This window comes from Capra hircus, chromosome 21 (assembly GCF_001704415.2).
Source record: "Capra hircus breed San Clemente chromosome 21, ASM170441v1, whole genome shotgun sequence".
Classification (NCBI taxonomy): Eukaryota; Metazoa; Chordata; class Mammalia; order Artiodactyla; family Bovidae; genus Capra; species Capra hircus.
Window position 1 is genome coordinate 355,166 of NC_030828.1, and position 20,019 is coordinate 375,184.

At 36.5% G+C, this 20,019-nt stretch overlaps 1 protein-coding gene across 1 annotated transcript; it reads left to right on the forward strand.

Annotated features, from left to right (window-relative positions):
- On the forward strand, positions 13,059-14,600 carry MKRN3 (makorin ring finger protein 3). Its single transcript, XM_018065845.1, has one exon. The coding sequence runs from the start codon at positions 13,059-13,061 to the stop codon at positions 14,490-14,492; it is 1,434 nt and encodes a 477-aa protein (XP_017921334.1). The 3' UTR covers positions 14,493-14,600.

Genomic DNA, 20,019 nt, shown 5'->3' on the forward strand with positions numbered 1-20,019 from the left:
TAGAGTGACAGATTGGTTAAAGAAAACAAGAACCTACAGTGCACTGCCTATAAGAGCTCACTTCTGAGTAAAAGGCACAGTCATATTGACAGCATATGGATGGAAAAAATGCATTTCCCACAAATGGAAATAAGAAGAAAGCAGGGAAAGCAATACTCAGGAAACAGACTATAAAATAAAAGAAAGACAACAAATGACATTATACAATGATTGAAGAATGTGTACAAGAAAGGAGATATTACACTTGTTAAAATATATGCACTCATAAACATAGGCAGAACACTCTTTTACATAAGTTGCAGTAATCTTTTTGATGTCTCCCAGAATAATGGAAATAAAAACAAAAATAAACAAATGGAACCTGCTTGAACTCAAATGTTTTTATCCAGCAAAGGAAACAATAAAAAATCAAAAAAGTCAACTGACAGACTGAGAGAATATATTTGCAAATGATGTGACCAGCAAGGGATTAGTCTCCAAAATTTACAAACAGTTCATGTGTCTCAATATCAATCAAACAAACAAGCCAACCAAAGGAAAAAAAAAATTTTCAGAAGACCTAAAGAGGCTTTTCTCTCAAAAAGACATACAGATGGCCAAGAGGTATAGGAAAAGATGTTCAACATCACTAATTATTAGAGAAATGCAAATCAAAACTACAATGAAATATCACCTCACAGCAGTCAAAATTACTATAATCAAAAAATTCACAAACAACAAATGCTAGAGAGGGTATGCAGAGAAGGGAACCCTCCGACACTGTTGGCAGGAATGTAAATTGATATAGCCACTATGGACAACAGTACGGAGGGTTCTTAAAAAACTAGAAACATAGCTATCATATGACCCTGAAATTCAGCTCCTGCACATATACCCAGAGAAAAACATGGTCTGAAAGGATATATGCAGCCCAATGTTCATTGCAGCATTGTTTACAATAGCTAAGACATGGAAACAAATGTCCATCGACAGAGAAACAGATAAAAAAGATGCAGTACATATATGCAATGGAATATTACTCAGCCATTAAGGGAATGGAATAACCCTATTTGCAACAACATGGATGGACCTAGAGATTGTCATACTCAGTAAAGTCAATCAGTTAGAGAAGGAGAAATATCATATGGCATCCCTTATATATGAAACCTAAAAAGAAATAATATAAATGAATCTTTTTACAAAACAGAAAAAGACTCACAGACATAGAGAATGAACTTATAGTTGCAGGGGGAAGGATGTGGGAAGAGATAGACAGCTTTGGATCAACATATACACACTGCTTTATTTAAAATGGATAACCAACAAGGTATTACTGTATGCATAGCATAGAGAACACTGCTCAACCTTATGTGGTAGCATAGAAAGGAGGGGAGTTTAGAGGAGAATGGATACTTGTATATGTATGGCTGAGTCACTATCCTGTCCACCTGAAACTTTACCAACAATGTTAATTGGTTATGCAGTTCAGTTCAGTCGCTCAGTTGTGTCTGACTCTTTGTAACCCCATGATCTGCAGCAAGCCATGCCTCTCTGATGGTCCATCACCAGTTCCCAGATTTTACCCAAACTCATTAACTCGCTATACTCCAATACAAAAAAAAAAAAAAAAAAAAGTTTTAATAAAAGCATATATGCACCCAACATAGAAGAACCTAAATATATAAAACAAATACTAACAAACATAAAGGGATAAACTGACAGGAACACAGCAATAATAGGAGACCTTAACACTCCATTGGTGTTATTGGACAGATCTTCCACCTGGAAAATCAATAAGGCAATAGAAATCCCCCCCCCAAAAAAAACAAAACACAACTGACAGTTGAAATTAATTGATATCTACAGGACACTACATTAAAAAGAGAAAAAAAAAACACAGAAATACACATTCTTTTCAAGCACACATGGAACAAACTCTAAAGGAGACCACATAGTAGGTCACAGAAAAAGCCTCAACAAATTTAAGAGGATAGAATTATTTCAACCGTTTATTTTGACCACAGTGGTACATATGAAAAAGGAAATTAACCACAGAAAGAAATCTTGATGAAAAAAATGAACAAATGGAGATGAAATTGCATACTACTTAAAAAATGAATCAATAATGAAATCAAAGAGGGCATCAGAAGATACCTCAAGAAAAATAACAATGAAAACACAACTTTACAAAATCCATAAGATGCAGATCTAAGAGAGGACTTTGTTGACACAGGCCTTCCCCAAGAAACAAGACAAATCTCATATAAACAACCTAAGCTACCATCTTAAAAAATAGAAAATAAGAACAAAACAAATAAAACCCAAGTCAGCAGAAGGACCAAATAAAGATCAGAGAATAAATAAATGAAATAGATTAAAACAATAGAAAAGATCAATGAAACCAAGAACTATTTTTTGACAGTAAAAATCTTAGACTTTTATTTGCCCAAGGCCAGCTTCTGCAGGCACTGAGGCCCCAAGACTTCCAGAAGGGATGGGGGTGGTGAGCAATCCTGCCTCCCAGGTGCTGCCTGCCCCATCCTGCTTCCTGCAGGAGATAGGAGAGTAGATAAAGTATACCCTTGCACCATCAAGTATCTCAATTTTGTGTGTGTGTGTCAATAGCTCAGTTGTGTCTGACTCTGTAACCTATGGACTGTAACCCACCAGGCTCCTCTGTCCAAGGGAATTTCCAGGCAAGAATATTGGAGTGGGTTGCTATTTCCTTCTCTAGAAGTATTTTTTAAAGAAAATAAACAGCACTTGTAAACCTCTAATCAGACTCACCAAGAAGAAAAGACAGAGGATCCAAATAAACAAAATAATTCAGAAAGAGGAGAAATAGCAACCAAGTCCATAGAAATGCAGTAGAATTAAAAGAGAAACCCATGAACAGTTATATGCCAACAAACTAAACAACTTCAAAGAAATGGACACTTCTAGAAGCATACAGCCTGCCACAATTGAGTCAAGAAAAAACAGATAATTTGAACAGACTGATCACAAGAAGTGAAATAAAATCAGTATTTAAAAACAATAACAATCACCTTCCTGAAAACAAAAGTCCAGAACCCTGTATCTTAATTGGGAATTTCTATAAAACATACAAAAATACTTATATCTATTCATCTCAAACTCTCCCAAAAGATTGAAGAGGAGAGAACACTTTTATTTTTTTAAATATAAATTTATTTATTTTAATTGGAGGTTAATTACTTTACAATATTGTATTGGTTTTGCCATACATCAACATGAACCCACCACAGGTATACACGTGTTCCCCATCCTGGACCCCCCTGTCTCCTCTCTCCCTGTACCATCCCTCTGGGTCGTCCCAGTGCACCAGCCCCAACCATACAGTATCATGCATTGAACCTGGACTAGCGATTCATTTCATATATGATATTATATATGTTTCAATGCCATTCTCCCAAATCATCCCACCCTCTCCCTCTCCCACAGAGTCCAAAAGACTGTTCTGTACATCTGTCTATTTTGCTGTGTCCCATACAGGGTTATCATTACCATCTTTCTAAATTCCATATATATGCGTTAGTATACTGTATTGGTGTTTTTCTTTCTGGCTTACTTCACTCTGTATAATCGGCTCCAGTTTCGTCCACCTCATTAGAACTGATTCAAATGTATTCTTTTTAATGGCTGAGTAATACTCCATTGTGTAAATGTATCAGAGCTTTCTTATCCAAAGGTCTGCTGATGGATATCTAGGTTGCTTCCATGTCCTGGCTATTATAAACAGTGCTGCAATGGACATTGGGGTACACGTGTCTCTTTCAATTCTGGTTTCCTTGGTGTGTATGCCCAGCAGTGGGATTGCTGGGTCATATGGGAGTTCTATTTCCAGTTTTTTAAGGAATCTCAACACATGCTTGTTTTGGTTTCTGGTGAGAATGTCATCCTTACTTGCAGACACCTGCCTTTGTGCTATCTTTGTGAGGCAGAGAGAGACACAATAAGCTGTCTGGTGTCTCCTATTCAAGGATATTAATCCTATTGGATCAGGGCCCCACACTATGACATCATTTAACCTTAATTATTTCCTTACATATTATATCTTCAAATACAATTGGATTTGTATTTTGGCTATATTTGTCACATTGGATATATATAGTCCTTAAAGCTATTGTCCTGTAATTTTCTTATTTTTTTCTGTAAGTTTTCTATTTTTTGGTACTGTCACTGTCTGGTTCTGTTATCAGGGTGATAGGTAATCTATGATATTTTGCTATGGTGCCCAAGAAAATAATACAGTAACAAAATAATAGCTCATTTCTGTCTAGTTTGTAAGGAATTAACAATACTACAATAGTACAACCCTGCATATGAGAATCTCATGTTTATATTTAAAGCCAGAAAGTGATAATCTTATTATTTCTTGTGATAAAGCTAGCCTTCTCCTAGTATCTTTATTGTTTTATATTTCAGGTTCCTATCTATATTTCTCATGAGATAACATTGCCATACTTAGTTGCTCAGTCATATCTGACTCTTTGCAACCCCATGGACTTTAGCCCACCAGGCTCCTGTGTCCATAGGGATTCTCCAGGCAAGAATACTTGAGAGGGTTGCCATGTCCTCCTCCAGGTGATCTTCCCTACCTAGGGATTGAACCCAGGTCTACCTCAGTGTAGGCAGATTCTTTACCGTCTGAGCCACCAAGGAAAACTGCTTGCATGCAAAGTGATAGAAGTCAAATTTCTTTTTATTTATTTATTTATTCAATTGTCTTAATACCATTTCTTGAAAAAAGCTAGCTTCATTACTCTGAAGTTCTATACTTGTTAAGAATTAAACATCTTTGTGCAGAGGACTATTTCTGAACTTTCTTTTTTATTCAGTTTTCTCTCTATGATTGTAACAATGTCCAATATTTTAATTAGCCTTGAAATGCATTTTGATGTCTGGTAAAAGTAATTCTTTTCCCCTTCATTGCCTAATTATATTTGGTTGTTAGCACTTGCATATGCCTTTTATACTAACCCTAGATAGTCATACACACACTCATTTTCACTGGGTTTCTAGATAATCCATGGATAAAATTTTCATATATTAATGTTCTTGAAATATTATATCTTTACTTCTTTATAATAGAATAATTCTCAATGTATTTAGGACATCCCAAATTTCTCTCAATTATAGTTTATATATTTCTATGTAAGTATCTTTATTTCTAAAATATTAAAAACGCATCTTTAGTTCTATAGTTCTAAAATTTTGTTTCTAACTGTTCACTATATACATGCAAATATACAATTGGTTTTTATATATTGATTTTTCTCAATGGCTTTGCTAAATTTATTACTTCAAATAATTCAACTGTAGATTCTTCTCTATTTTCAACTGTCCCTCCTGTTGATAACTTTTTTCCAATTGTAATATGCTATATTTATTTACTTTCCTTAATACAGTAGATAAGACTATAAGTAAAATTGTAAATATAAGTGTTGGTTGATGACACTGTGCCTCATTCTTGGTGTCAGAGGATAATCTTTGTGCATTTCAACATTTATATTAATCAGTAAGACATTTATCTAGAGTTCTAAAAGAATATTTCTTTATTCAGTTAGGGAAATTCATTTCTGTTCCTGTTGCCCCAATAATTTTATCAGAAATGCATATTGCTTAAACATAAAAATTTGGATTTCTGAGAGTTTATTATTTTTTCTCCTTAATATTTTAATGTGGTCATTTATACTAGTTGATTTTCTTTTCATCATTCCTAGAAACATCTTTATCTCAAGTGCTGTTAAATACTTTTCAGCATACATTACAGATGTATATAACTTCCACTCTTTGGTATGTATGGTGCTGTTCTCAATGCAGCTTGCAAGTAGCATCTTAGAAACACCTTTAACTACAAGTATTCTCAAACACTTCTCTGCATGCATTTCAGAATGGGTGTAACTTCTTTTCACTGATATAACACTGTTCCAAATGGGCTTGCAAACAGCATTTTAAGTGCATCTTGAAGTTAGTGTTCTTAGAAACATCTTTGTGTGTGGTGTTGTGTGCATGCATATGAATTAGTTCTTTCCTTTTATTTATTTCTTAATGATATATACATGACTTAAACCATTATATTAGTTTCAGGTATACAATAAAATAATTTGGTATTTGTTTATACTGTGAAATGATCACCCCAATAAGTCTAGTTATAACACCCCTCACCACATATAGCTAGAATGTGTTTTTTTTTAATGATGAGAAATTTGAGATCTACTTTCTAAGTAACTTTCAGTACACAACATATTATTATTAACTATAGTCATCATTATACCTCCAGGACTTATTTATTTTATAACTGGAAGTTTGCTCCTTTTGGCTACCTTCACTCTTTACCTAGTCCCATCCCTGGGTATGGAAATCACTTATTTGTTTTCTATATGAATAAGTGTGTTATTTTTTCCAATTGATTTTTAAATATTGACATAATGAGAACTAACTCTTCTTTGTTTTATGTTCACTCTTTTATAGATCACTGCACTTCATATTTCAATTTTCCTGAAATTTGCATCAAAGTTTATAAGTAACATGGGTCTGTAACGATCCTTATTTCATACTTAATAGAATTTATTGTGAATTTATCTGGGCCTGGAGTTTTCATTCTATGAAGGTTTTTAATTATAATTAATTTTAAAAGTTAGAAGGCTATTCATACTTCCCATTTACTTCCACTTTAGTTATGATCATTTATTTACCAGGAAGCTTAAAATTTGAACTACATTTTTATATTTGAAAGGCCTAATGTTCATGATACAATCTTATGATCTTTTTAAGTATATATAAACAGTAGAGATGTCACTGTTTTTCATTCTTGATTTTGGTTAGTTGAGAAATCTCTATTTTATCTCTTCAGTGAAGCATACTAGAGGTTTATCTGAATTATTTAACTTATTAAAGAACAAGCCTCTGTCTAGTCTCCTTGTTATACGTTTGCTTTCCTTTATTAATTTCTGTTCTTATTTTTGTCATTTCTTTACATATGTGTTCTTTCTGCTACATTTGTTGTCAATTTTGTAATATAATGTACATTTATAAGGGCTTCTCAAGTGGCTCAGTGGAAAAGAATCGACCTGCCAATGCAGGAGACACAGGAGAAGCAAGTTTCATCCCTGGGTCAGGAAGATGCCCTGGGGGAGGAAATGGCAACACACTCCAGTATTCTTGCCTGGAGAATTCCATGGACAGATAAGCCTGGTGGGCTACGGTCCATGCTGTCACAGAGAGTCAGACATGACTGAGTAACTAAGCCTGCACATACATTTATAATTATGTAAATTTAGTGATTGTATCAGAAATAATGACTTTCTCATTTTCTAATATATTTATTTCAATCTACAAAATTTTCTCCAAGCATTGCTTTCCACCCAGCATACAAACTTTTATATAACACTTCATTATTAATCAAATAATATTTTCTGATTCATTTTCTAATTGTTTTAATTGACAGGTGAGTGATTTAGAAATGTATTTATTAATATCCTGACATATAAATGATTTTTCTAGCTGTATTTTGTTATTGATTTCTGATTCAATTTCAGTCTGGGCTTAGAGAATATATTCTAAATTATTTCAAGCCTTTGAAATTGTTGAGACATCTTTTAGGCCCAATATGTAAATTTTAATAAGTGTTTGATGTGTAATTTTCACCGACAAGATTTGGTCAGCAGTATTAATAGTGTACAAAAACCTATCAACTTTCTGTTTTTTTTTTTTTTCTACCCCTCGGCTTATTCAATCAATTACATTCTCGTCCTCTAGTGGCCAGAAATATGCACTTTTTTTATGTTTCTTGTGGGAAATGAACATTGTCTGGTCAGCTGGGTATGATTGCTTGTAATTCTCCTTAATAACAGCATAAAGTTTTTGGAGGATGAAAGAAACAGGGCAAAAACCTAGGAAACTATATATGTATTTTTATGTTTTAAAATATATTTAAAAAACAAAACAAAACAAAACAAAACACTCCTTCTTCAAGAAACAAAGATTCAAATTAATTCTATTTCCCTTCCCCTCCCCATGGTGGCAGCATGCAGGTCCAAGTGCACACCTGGCATAACATCTATGTGCCCCTCTAAAGAGGAGAAAGCAGCAGGACTCCAACATCACTATATGCCATTCCTGCCCCAACTCTGCATTCATCTTCTTTTCCCTGTCACTTGAAAACAAAGTTTCATCTTTCCTTACGAATGTATTTAAGGCTAAATGTTCTACTTCAGTGAATGGTCTTAGGTTTATTCTAAGTGTTTATACCTGGCATATTTTGAATAGTATTCAGTTGAAATATTTTTTTTATTTTTGTTGAGTTCTTCTATAACTCATAGGTGATTTAGGTTCTTTAATGCTCTTTCTCAAATTTTATTCCAAGTCTTTCAAGCAGTTACTTCTTTTTTTTATTTTTAAAAATTTATTTATTTTTTTTTGCTCTTATACTTAACTAGTTTCTATCATTGATCTATATGCAAATATCAGCTTTATTAAAAGTGTTTAATCTAGGTTATGACTAGAAATTAAAATTTAAATATGTTTTAGGCCTATAAAATAAATGAATACAAATAAATTCTGCTAACCACACTACAATATACACATAGAGAATTCTTGGCACTTGCAGAAAAACATTTAGAGTTTTTCTTGAAATTTCAGTGTTTGATTACACAGATAGTTCCATGTAATTTTCATAATCAGAGAAGTTTTGTGATACTATATTTGAATGGCTTTAAAATAATTAATATCTTTTAAATCTGTATTAAAATATGGAATTAGAAATACATCTTTGAGTAACTTTTGTGTTTCTGGTTACTTGTTATCTAGTGATTCACTCATGGTGATTAGACTCGTCATAACAGCCCACCCTCATACAGAATGAGTGAGATAATGCCTGTCCCAAGCAGACTCCCATACAATTATTAATACAAGTGATTTGGGAACAAAACATGCTGCACAAAGGTACCTACAACTGAAATTCCCTTTTTGATAATATATTTCATTGTGCTTGGCTTTAAAGTTCAACTTATTTTGCAGTTTTCTTAAGGTGTAATTGATGTACAAAAAAACATGTAACTGCACATAATTAATGTATGGAATTTGGTGAGTTGTAGAAAACTGTCTTTATAAATTTCAAAATAGAAATCAGTTTTTCCATCAGTATAAGAAAATAAATACTTATCCCCTACCTCTTCTGTACCAGGAACCTGCAGGGATTATTCCAGTTTCCAGACAGCAGAAAATGGAGACTAACACAGTTGCTCCAGCCACAGTATCCTTTGGGCAATTCTAAATTACCAAATAATTTTATCTCAAAAATTATTCTTGTAAACACTGTTCCAATAATTTTATAATAATTATTTCATTTAATACTCACAGCAAACCTGGGAACTGATTGCTCTTATTATTATGATAGTTTTTGTTTGCCAGATAAGATAAAAAAGTGTTTAATTTGCGCAAGATAAATTCTTAGAGAGCACTGCATTCAGATTTGAACCCCTAATGTCTGATTTTTAATCTTCCTTCCCTGCACCCTACAGTAGTGCTTAAACGTTGGACCTGAAGTAGGTGTGTGCTGGAGGAAACTGCTTGGAAACAATACATGTCCTTTCAATATGGGCATATGAGCCATGTGGGGCTGGGCCCAAGGCCTAGGATGTTTAAAATAAAAGACTGTGGGAGTCTCCAGTTGTCTTCTGCCCATGGCCACAGTCCACTTCAGAACTAGTCTCTTGCCTGCCAGACTCATATTACATTGCCTGGAACGTGCCTCAGCATTGTAGTGCTGTCAGAAACCTTCCCTTTATCAGCTTGCTCCCTGGTGACTGGGTGCTCAGCCCAGCCACCTTAGGTGGAAGGCTGCTTCCCTTCATTCCAGTTGGACACCTCGACACTCATCATCCAGGAGATATCCTGCTGCCCTGCACATTGCTGTGTGCACAAACTGGTCTCAGTCAGGTTCCAGACCTGGATGCCCTCAGTGGTGTTTTGGGGAAAGAGGGCTCAGCTAAGCCAAATAATTGGAGATAGGATCAGATATGTATTTTTAGAGAATATGTGAAAGCAACATCAGTGCTCATTGGAATATGATGGTTAGATAAAATTCTATGAGAAGAGAGATTTGACTAGTATGGAAAATATTAGATTATTTCTCTCAACACACATTGCCTAGTGTTTGTAGTTATTCAGTCCTAGATAACATCTAAAATCATAGGGTACAATTTTAGTTTCTAATAGTGCATAAGGAATATCTCATTATAAAATAAGAAGATGTGGTTCACGGTGAGAGGAAGAGACACAAACACTTTTGTGAGTCACACAGGTGGGAATCTGAAAGCAGACACTGTCCCATGCCAGCTGTACAGCTGGGCAGGTTAGAAGATACTGCTTTTTCTCCATTTCCTTATGTTTGAGGAGAAGGATGGCCAAATACCATCTAGAACTGAGCTACCACTCACCTGAATTTCAGGTGCTTAAGAGCCATATGCATTAATGATTACCATAGAGAACAACACATATGAAGTCATCATAAAACACTACACTGAGTAGTGCTAATCTATAGAAAGTAAAAAAGTCAAACAAATATAATTTAGACATGGTGCTGAGAACATACTACCATTAAACATGTAATAGATTTATATTCAGGATTTTTTATGTTTGTGAATTTGTGGGCAACCCAATAGCTGTGTTTCAAGTCATTTTCTATGAAAATCTGGAGGGCTGTCAAAGGGATAGTCAATATCCAATACATTTATAGAGAAAAAGAGTGAAAGCGAGCCAAACTTTGAAAGAGTTATCATCCTAAACACAAAATTCAACATAAAGGAGAAAAATATAACCTCACCAATATTTATTAGATTCACAATGTAGTAGCATCATTCTCACATAATTTATCAAGTGAGGAAAAGTTTTACCTTCTGAAATTATTGAGCCTTCTACTGCATGATCAGACTATCCTTCAATTTCTTTTTGTTTTCATAAATAAAATGATTTTAATTTTAATACTTTAATTCCTAGGATAATTAGCTTTGAGTGTTATAAATATTATGAATTTTAAATATCTAAATATCATTGATTATATGCATGTATATATGTAATATACATATAAATATAAATACAAATTCAAATTATTTTGTTTCATTGCACTCCTATTCATTGTCCTTGCTAAATCCTCTTAAGTATAATAGTTTATCAGTAAATCATTCTTAATTTTCTGCTGTCCATGAATAATTTCTTCACAATTCTAACATTTATTATTTCTTTGCTTACCTTACTGGAGTGGACAAGACTTGTAATAATAGCACATATAGACTTTTTAACTTTCTGTAGATGGAAACTTTAAAAAATTTCATTTATAGAGTTATTTTAAATTAAGTATTTAATTTATCTAACAGATCAATATTTAAATTCCTTATTTCTGGTCCTGTCATTTTTGTTAATAAATGTTGTTTGTTTTTTTTTTTTTAGAAATATGACCATTTCACATACATTTTCAAATTTAATAACTAACTTTTTTCTGATACCCTCATATAATTTTTAATACCTGTTATTAATGTACTGATACCACTTTTTATATTTCTGATCTTGGTTATTTGAGCCTTCTTCACTTTAGGTTCAAGAATCTTTTCAAAGGATTTCGATTAATTCCCCCGACTTCATATTTGTTTTATTTTAATTTATCATGTTTATGATTTACTTCAATCTAATTTCTGTGCTATATTGATATTTTCTCAAATTTTCAAATAAAAATTGGAACATAAAATTTCCTCTAAGAAACTTATTTTAGCAAACAAAATCTAATACTATGTAAAATGATAATCATACCACAAAAGGTTTTATTCCTGGGGGAAAAAGGGTAAGTTAAACATTGAAAAATCTATCAGTGTAAATAATCACAATAAAATAAAAAAGAGAAAAATAACATGATCATCTCTTTAAAAGTACAGAAACCTACATGATAAAATTCAATATACATCAACACTTTATATTTATAACTACTTTGTTTACTAATCTAATAAGATGCATGTGCAAAATGACAGCTCAGATGAAATTAAAAACCACCACATGGGCAGAAGGGTAGAGGATTTACCATGAAAGGCTGGCCCAGCACAATACCGTACCAAACTGGGTGTAATAAAGAAACAGAAACAAAGAGCCACTGTGAATTAACTCAGAAAGAGGGAGGGAAAAAAGCAAGCCAGGGTCACAACGGGGACAGAGGCTTATTAAGCCAGCATCAGGACCAGCAAGGTCTGAGGTTTCTGCACAAAGGGAGCGAAAGCCTGGAAACCACAATAACCTCACCCGGCTGAAAGACACTAAAGCAGCCTCAGACCAGAGGTCTGCTCATGCCTCACTGGTGAAAAGCCTTTCCAACCGAAGCCTGTAAGAATTACCAGAATACAAAGAGCAGAAGAAATGAGCTCTTGTCAACACAACTAAATGAATAAAGCTTCCAGAAGCAACAGTTAAGGTATTCAGAACGAAAAATAATTAAAACAAAAACAGATCCACATAGACATAAAATGAAGTGAACAACACATTTATAAAATTCATGTGTGATAGAATTCAGAAACAAGATGAATTTTACACAGTGGAAAATTTTTAAAAAGCATGAGGATTATGTTTTCAATTGACACGTATGAGAAACCAATGAAATCAATGCGTCCGAAGGAACACAGGAAGGGATTGCATTAAAACCTCAAAGGGCTGTGATTTCTTCCGTCAGAGGAGCCGCGGGAGGACGAGGGGCTGCACGCAGCCGAGCAGGGGCGGCGAGGCCGGCAGCACTGCCGGATGCGAACAAAAGAAGATGTCGGTCACAATTCCAGCCGGACCGGCTGCGCACCGACCCAGTGGAGGACTGACGTTGTCGCCACAGGAAGTGTGTGCTGCGCCTGCTCAGAGAAGGAAGTAGGAACGCAGGCACAGGAAGCAGGGACAGGGGGAGAGGAAAAACAGATGCACAGCTCCAAAGGAGGAGTCCCGGAGCTGGCTCGGGGCCTCCGGGCCTCAAGCCCAAAGGAAGACACACCGGGGAAGTTCCGGTACCATTTTGGGGACTAAAAGCTGCCATGGAAGAGCCTGCAGCTCCCAAAGAACCCCACGAGGCAGCTGGGGCCTCTAGGGGTGCAGAGGCAGCAGGGGAAAGTGTCCCACGGCCCACCCTCCCGGTGCGCCCTGTTTCCCGGTGGTCTTCGGCTCCAGGCCCATCCCCGTTCCGCCCATCACGTCTGAGGCCTGCCCAAGCCTCATGGGGAGGGGCCGGGCCCAGCTGGCTGCAGAGCCGGAGCACTGGCAGCTGGACAAAGCAAGTCGTCTGCAGGTATTATCTGCATGGGCTGTGCAAGGAGGGGGAGAAGTGCCGATACTCCCACGACCTTTCGGGCCGGCAGGTGGCCAGGGAGGGCCCTGGCTCGCAGCCCCAGGCCTCTGCAGACAGCGGCCCTAGCACGGCTGCACACATGGAGCCCCTGCCTCAGCAAGTGGCGGAAGCCCCCCCTGCTGTTTCCTCACGCTCCTTGCCTGTGATTGGCTCGGCTGCTGAAAGGGGTTTGTTTGAAGCCAAGACAGACAATGCAGGCCTTGAAGCTGCTGGAGGAGCAGGTGTAGAAGGCTGGGAGAATGCCGTTGAATTTGTTCCCGGGCAACCCTACCGGGGCCGCATGTTCCCTTCTGTCTCCGAGGCTCCTCTGCAGAGCTCGGTGATTGAGAGTGGGCAGATTGTTCTGGGCATGGGGAGGCAGCTTTGCCGCGATGCCATCGCGGGGCAGTGCTTTCGTGGGCAGAGCTGTATTTATCTCCATGGAGATATATGTGATATGTGTGGGCTGCCGGTCTTGCACCCTTTGGATGGTACCCAGAGGGCAGACCATGTAAAGGCCTGCATTGAAGCACACGAAAAGAATATGGAGCTCTCTTTTGCCGTGCAGCGCAGTGCGGACAAAGTGTGTGGCATCTGCATGGAGGTTGTCTATGAGAAAGCCAACCGGAATGATTGCCGCTTTGGCATCCTCTCCAGCTGCAACCACACGTACTGTCTTAAGTGTATCCGCAGGTGGAGAAGTGCCAGACAATTTGGGAGCAGAGTTATCAAGTCCTGCCCTCAGTGCAGGGTCATGTCCACCTTTGTCATTCCCAGTGAGTTCTGGGTGGAGGAGGAAGAAGAGAAGCAGAAACTTATTCAGCAGTACTTGGAGGCTTTGAGTCACAAGACCTGCAGGTATTTTGCTCGAGGCAGGGTCTGCCCATTTGGAGAGAACTGTTTTTACAAACATGTGTATCCTGAGGGCCAGGGAGAGGAGCCTCAGCGGCAGGGTGCTGAGGCATCTGGTACTTGCCATTGGGAACCTTTGGAGCCTCTGCAGGTGGGAGAGGGCAACATGCCCTTTAAAAGCAGTAGAAAAGAGCTTGTCATGCTTTGGCTGGCCAATCTGTTGTGTAAGTGTTTTCACCAGGAGCCATGTGCTCCTCTTCACAGAGGTCTGGTGGGACTTGCTTCATTGTGAGCTGGAAGAATATTGCACTTTGAATCTGTGGCATTCTGCTGTGGCATGTTGTTTGGTGTGCTGAGGCTCTGTCATCTGCTCTTGTCTGTGTTTTGTTTATAGACACATCTGTCACTTCCAGGGGCTGCTGAAAGCATTTGTACAGAAACATCCATCTGTTTCCTTGACCATTCCCATTTCTGGTCCCCCAGGATTATGGTGTTTCACTGTGTTAAAAAGTAACAAAACATCCTCAAAGTTATTGTTTGGTGAAATTAATATGACTGTCAGTTTATGGTTTATTTTGTCATCTGTTTTTAACAGGATTGACTCAGTTCTAGTCTAGTGTTTACAGAATTTCCACACTCATTTTGAAGCCCCTCAAGAATAAATGTGACAGGGTGAAGGGAGAAGTCTAAACTGAACCAGGAGCTTTTTGCTGCTTCAGTCTTAAGAAATGGACCCTCGTGGGGCTTTATGGTGCAGCTTCAGTATCTCTGTTGTTTACACATCTGTTCCCTCCCCCATTCCCCTTCAAGTGCACTCTTAACTTGTGGTTACCTTGTGGTTTTATGTTTTACTTGACCAGAACCAGATGCATATGTTTACATGTTTTTATCCTGTTCAACATGATGTGAAATAATTTATATTTGAAAGCATATATGTAAGAATTATATATATACATGCACATTAACGTGTATGAAAGTTATGCATTTGAAAATATTTATTTAAGGTGTATACTATAATATAATCTTTATTTAATAAAATAAATACTGAGCTGGAAGCTGAAGGTGAAAGGTTGATAGGATTGCTGTTGTGTGAGTGTGAAGTATGTAAATTATTTTTCTGTCCCTTTCACAGGCTTCAGTGATTAGCATCTAATGAAAACAGCTATTTCAGTGGCTCTATCTAAATGTAGCAGACACAGATCTTAAAGAATTTACAGAATATGACACTGGTAATTACTGTGATGCCATTAATAGCTAGCTGCTATGTGGGTTCCCATGCAGTTTAGCCACTGTATCATTATTATTTAAAACAACAGTCTTTGACTCAGATACACAGTTCTTTGTGTTCAGTATTTTGTGTCATCCATAGACATATCAGAGAAGGGGCTTTTGACAGAAGTTTTTGGCATAAAAGTGATAAGATTATAAAAAGTAAAATAAAATAGTAAACATATTCAGATAAGTAATAATGCAATAATGGAAAGACAATAAATGAAATATAGAAAGTAATGAAAACTGAATAAATATTAGCTGGAAAGTTAATAATGCCAATATACCATAATTATATTAAGTGGAAATATTTTAAAATCTGAAGATTAGCAGACATAATTAAAATGAAAATGAAACTATATATTTTTTAACTATATACTACATACAATAGAAGAATACAGAAACATTATAAGGATGAAAAACTAATCAGAGATGTTACAACTTTTGATCATAGAGTTCATTATTAAGGATTAATACACAACTGGAGATAAACCTAGTATATAAACATGAGATTATAACTCACCAGGAAGATAAACTATTCCAATTTTCTGTTTAGTATCATAGTATTAGATAAGCAAATAAATTATTGATAAGCTACAAAATCTTGGTAGACAATTTGAATATTTCTCAATAAGTGAACAAGCAAAGAAAGAAACAATGTGAGTTAAATAGCACAATTTTAACAGTTTACCTAGTTGACATGTATAAAATGCTGTGTATCAACTGCAGAAAGCACTCCTCCTGCCTAACATAGCTGAAAGTATCCTGGGGACCTGAGTCACAGGGGTGGCAGAATTCCCTGACTGTTTAACAAAGACAGGACACATTTACAGAGTTTATACTCTTCAAAACAGTAATTTAATTCTCAGAACCACCTTATGAGGTACTGGCTATAATTTTTATGGCCATCATGATGAGATGAATAAGAGAGAGAGAGATGTTAAATTGCTTGCCTATATAGCTCTGAACTGTAGACATGCATAAATAGAACAGCAGTGAATGAACCTCAGGTAGTATATTTCCAGAGCATAGGCACCATGCTGCCTCTTGTCCCACATTTATGGCTGAGAGCAGGTGGACCCACTTAATATAGCCACTGGAAATGCATGTGCAATATTTATGTGTGGAGTTTCATAAACTGCCCGGTGGGACAGAGGTGAGCAAAAGGGAGCTAGAGAATGTTGGCGTTCTTGAGCTTTGTCTGCGGGCTGCCAGACCCAGTATTTCTTAGTTCAACACTCAGAATGTGCCTCAGCTGCCTGTATTTGTAAACTGCCTCTTTCTTATTACATGATTCCTGATTTTGTGGGTGAATATCTCAGCCTATTTCACTGAGGTCCTTGCCATATTCCTTCCCTCTTGATTCTTGTTATCCAAATAATTCCTCAGTCAAGAGGCCATTGATGTCTGGTTATTACCAGCATGTAGAGTGAATGATTCCAAATTGTAAATCCAAATATATTTCCACCCTCTAGGCTGCCCTAGTCATGCAAGGGAAAGGGGACTTAGATGACCAAGCAACCAAAGAATAGGACCATATGGGGCAGTCTCAAAGACTGCACTAACCCCAGGGTCTCAAAACATGAGCTCTGTGTGGTGACTGTCAAGGAGGACACTTTAAGCCAAGCACAAAAAGCTTTGAAAAGTTTGTCCTAATATGCATTATCTAATGTTGTGAAATATCACATTTTGTTCAAATATTTTAAACCCAAACAATTATATAAACCGATCTTTATATAGCATGTGAGAAGGGCCCATAGAACACAATATGTTTTGGGAGACAAAGGATGACTGTAATCCCGACTGCATCAGGAGCAAGTTATTTAAATTTCCTATACCTCAGTTTCTTTATATGAAAAATGGGTATAACACCATCTATTTTTCTGGATTGTTGTGAATGTCAAGTGTAATCTGGACAATGCTTGGGACATAGGTGGTATTTTTAAAATAGCATGTATAAAAGTTATATTTGTATATTTGTGAACCTGAGAAAAACTTGCACAAGAATTAAAACACTACCAAGTTTTTCTTTTTGATAATCTTTGGAATTTGTCTTAAGGTAACATTATTTTTAAATGATTTTCTTAGAAAATGGTACATTCACTTTATATTCATAATTTCAAAAAGACCAAGTAATATTTTTGGCAAACGTCACTCAATTGAAACCAAAAATGTGCTATTCAATTCCTAAAAGTATAACAAAAATTATGTTATTTCTGACTGATACCTACATGAGGAAAATAAGAAATAAGATTTTTTAAAAAAAAAACGTGATTCCCTGTTCCTCATCAGCTCATTCAGGACGAGATCAAATAACAGGGATATCACAAGGACTGAAGCTGGGTGAAGTGTCCTGAAGGCCTGCCCATAAGGACAAAGGAACCACCCCTGCTGCAGTTAGGAACAAAGGAGCCCTTTGCCATACAAAGGTTTGCTCTGCGAGTGATTCAGAGTGTATGCTGCTCCCTCCTCCAGGAGATTCACGGATTCAGCCTCTGGGGCTTGTAGCGTACAGAGTGTCATTCTGACCACACAAAGAATGCGTGGGTGAAACAGATCTGATTTTCTTATGCTTCATTTGTTTCAGTTTGGTGGAATGTAAAGACCTAATGAAATGAATATGCTAAAAACGTACGTCATACTCCTTCACTAAGTTCATTTACTGAATCTCAGTGACTTAAAGGGAAAGATTTCTTATTCACATTTCATGCCTATATGGTGTTCCATTTTTCACTTTTGCAAATATCTCAGGGGTGTGATTTCTGTTTCCACAGCAAATGCTGAACTACAACCTAAGTGTCAAATTAAGTTGAAGTGGGGATGAAAAAAAGGTACTTGGAAAATAAACCCAAAACTGGTATAAAGAGATAAATTAACACATGTTAGAATTTTTGCCATGAAAAATATTGCATATCACATTTTCTAGAGTTGATCACTCACAAAAATTCCTGGCTATATATTAGATCACAGTGAAACTGTCAATTAAATTGAAAAGTTAGTAGTACAGGCAACGGTCTCTGATTCAAGAAAAGAAAATAAACCGCTGTTGCTGCTGCTGCCGCTGCTGCTGCTGCCGCTGCTGCTGCTGCTGCTGCCGCTGCTGCTAAGCCACTTCAATCGTGTCCGACTCTATGCGATCCCGTAGATGGCAGCCCACCAGGCTGCCCCGTCCCTGGGATTCTCCAGGCAAGAACACTGGAGTGGGATGCCATTTCCTTCTCCAGTGCATGAAAGTGAAAAGTGAAAGTGAAGTCCATCAGTTGTGTCCGACTCTCAGCGACCCCATGAACTGCAGCCTACCAGGCTCCTATGTCCGTGGGATTTTCCAGGCAAGAATACTGAAGTGGGGTGCCATTGCCTACTCTGAAACCACTATTGTATAGAGATTTTTAAAATACCTCTCTCAAAAATAATTTGATGAAAGAGTAAATTCAAAATCACCCAGAATGGCAGAATAAGATAATGAAAATATATGTATACTGTAATCTATGGAATAGTGCTGCATCTACACTCAGATAATGTTAAATACTAATATACAATGTCTAGAAATACAGTTTACATAATTGCTTAGATATCCAAATCTGTAAGTTTTACGGAAACTACAACATTCAGATGCACACACACACACTGGTAAGCATAAAGAATTAAGAATGATTCAAGCAAAAATTTAAAATGGCTTCCCTGGTGGCTCAGATGGTAAAGTGTCTGCCTGCAATGTGACAGACCCAAGTTCAATTCCTGAGTCAGGAAGATCTTCTGGAGAAGGAAATGGCAACTCACTCCAGTATTCTTGCCTGGAAAATTCCATGGACAGAGGAGCTTCATAGGCTATAGTCCATGGCAAAGAGTAGGACACGACTGACCGACTTCACTTTCACTTTCACTTAAAGCAAAAATTAGTGGATCATAAAATGAAAATATATAAGCTGTTTTTTAAGGAAAATCAATAAACAGATGAGCCATTAATGTAATAAAAAATAAAAGATGAAGTGCAGCTAAACAGAATAGGAAACTATGAATAGGATATACTCAGAGAAAAGCATACACCAAAGATATAGGAAATAAACCCTTGTTACACTATGACACATTCACTTGGAAATGTGATAGGACTTTAAAATTTTCAACATGATTTTCCAAACAACAATCTAAGAAATAAATCAAACCAAAACAATTACTAATGAGAAGTTAAAGTTTCAGGAATGTGCTTATGCCCAGGACTGCCCCAAAAGACATTTTTCCCAGAAATTTACTAAAACTTTTAAATAGATTGCAATGATATATACACCACACCAGAGAAGAGAAGAAAGAGGAGATTTAGTTAGCATATGAATGACACCTAACATTGATATCAGAATATTTTTAATATAGTATCACACAGAGTTAACTAGATCCCAGTCTCATTTTCATTTGTGAATACTGATGCCAAAATAATCTCAAATGAAAAACTGACAAATAACCAAAATTAGCACAGCAGAAGGAGAGTATATCAGGAAAGAATAGGTTATTTTCCCCCCAAAAAAAGGTGGTAGAATATGAAAAAATATTTTATC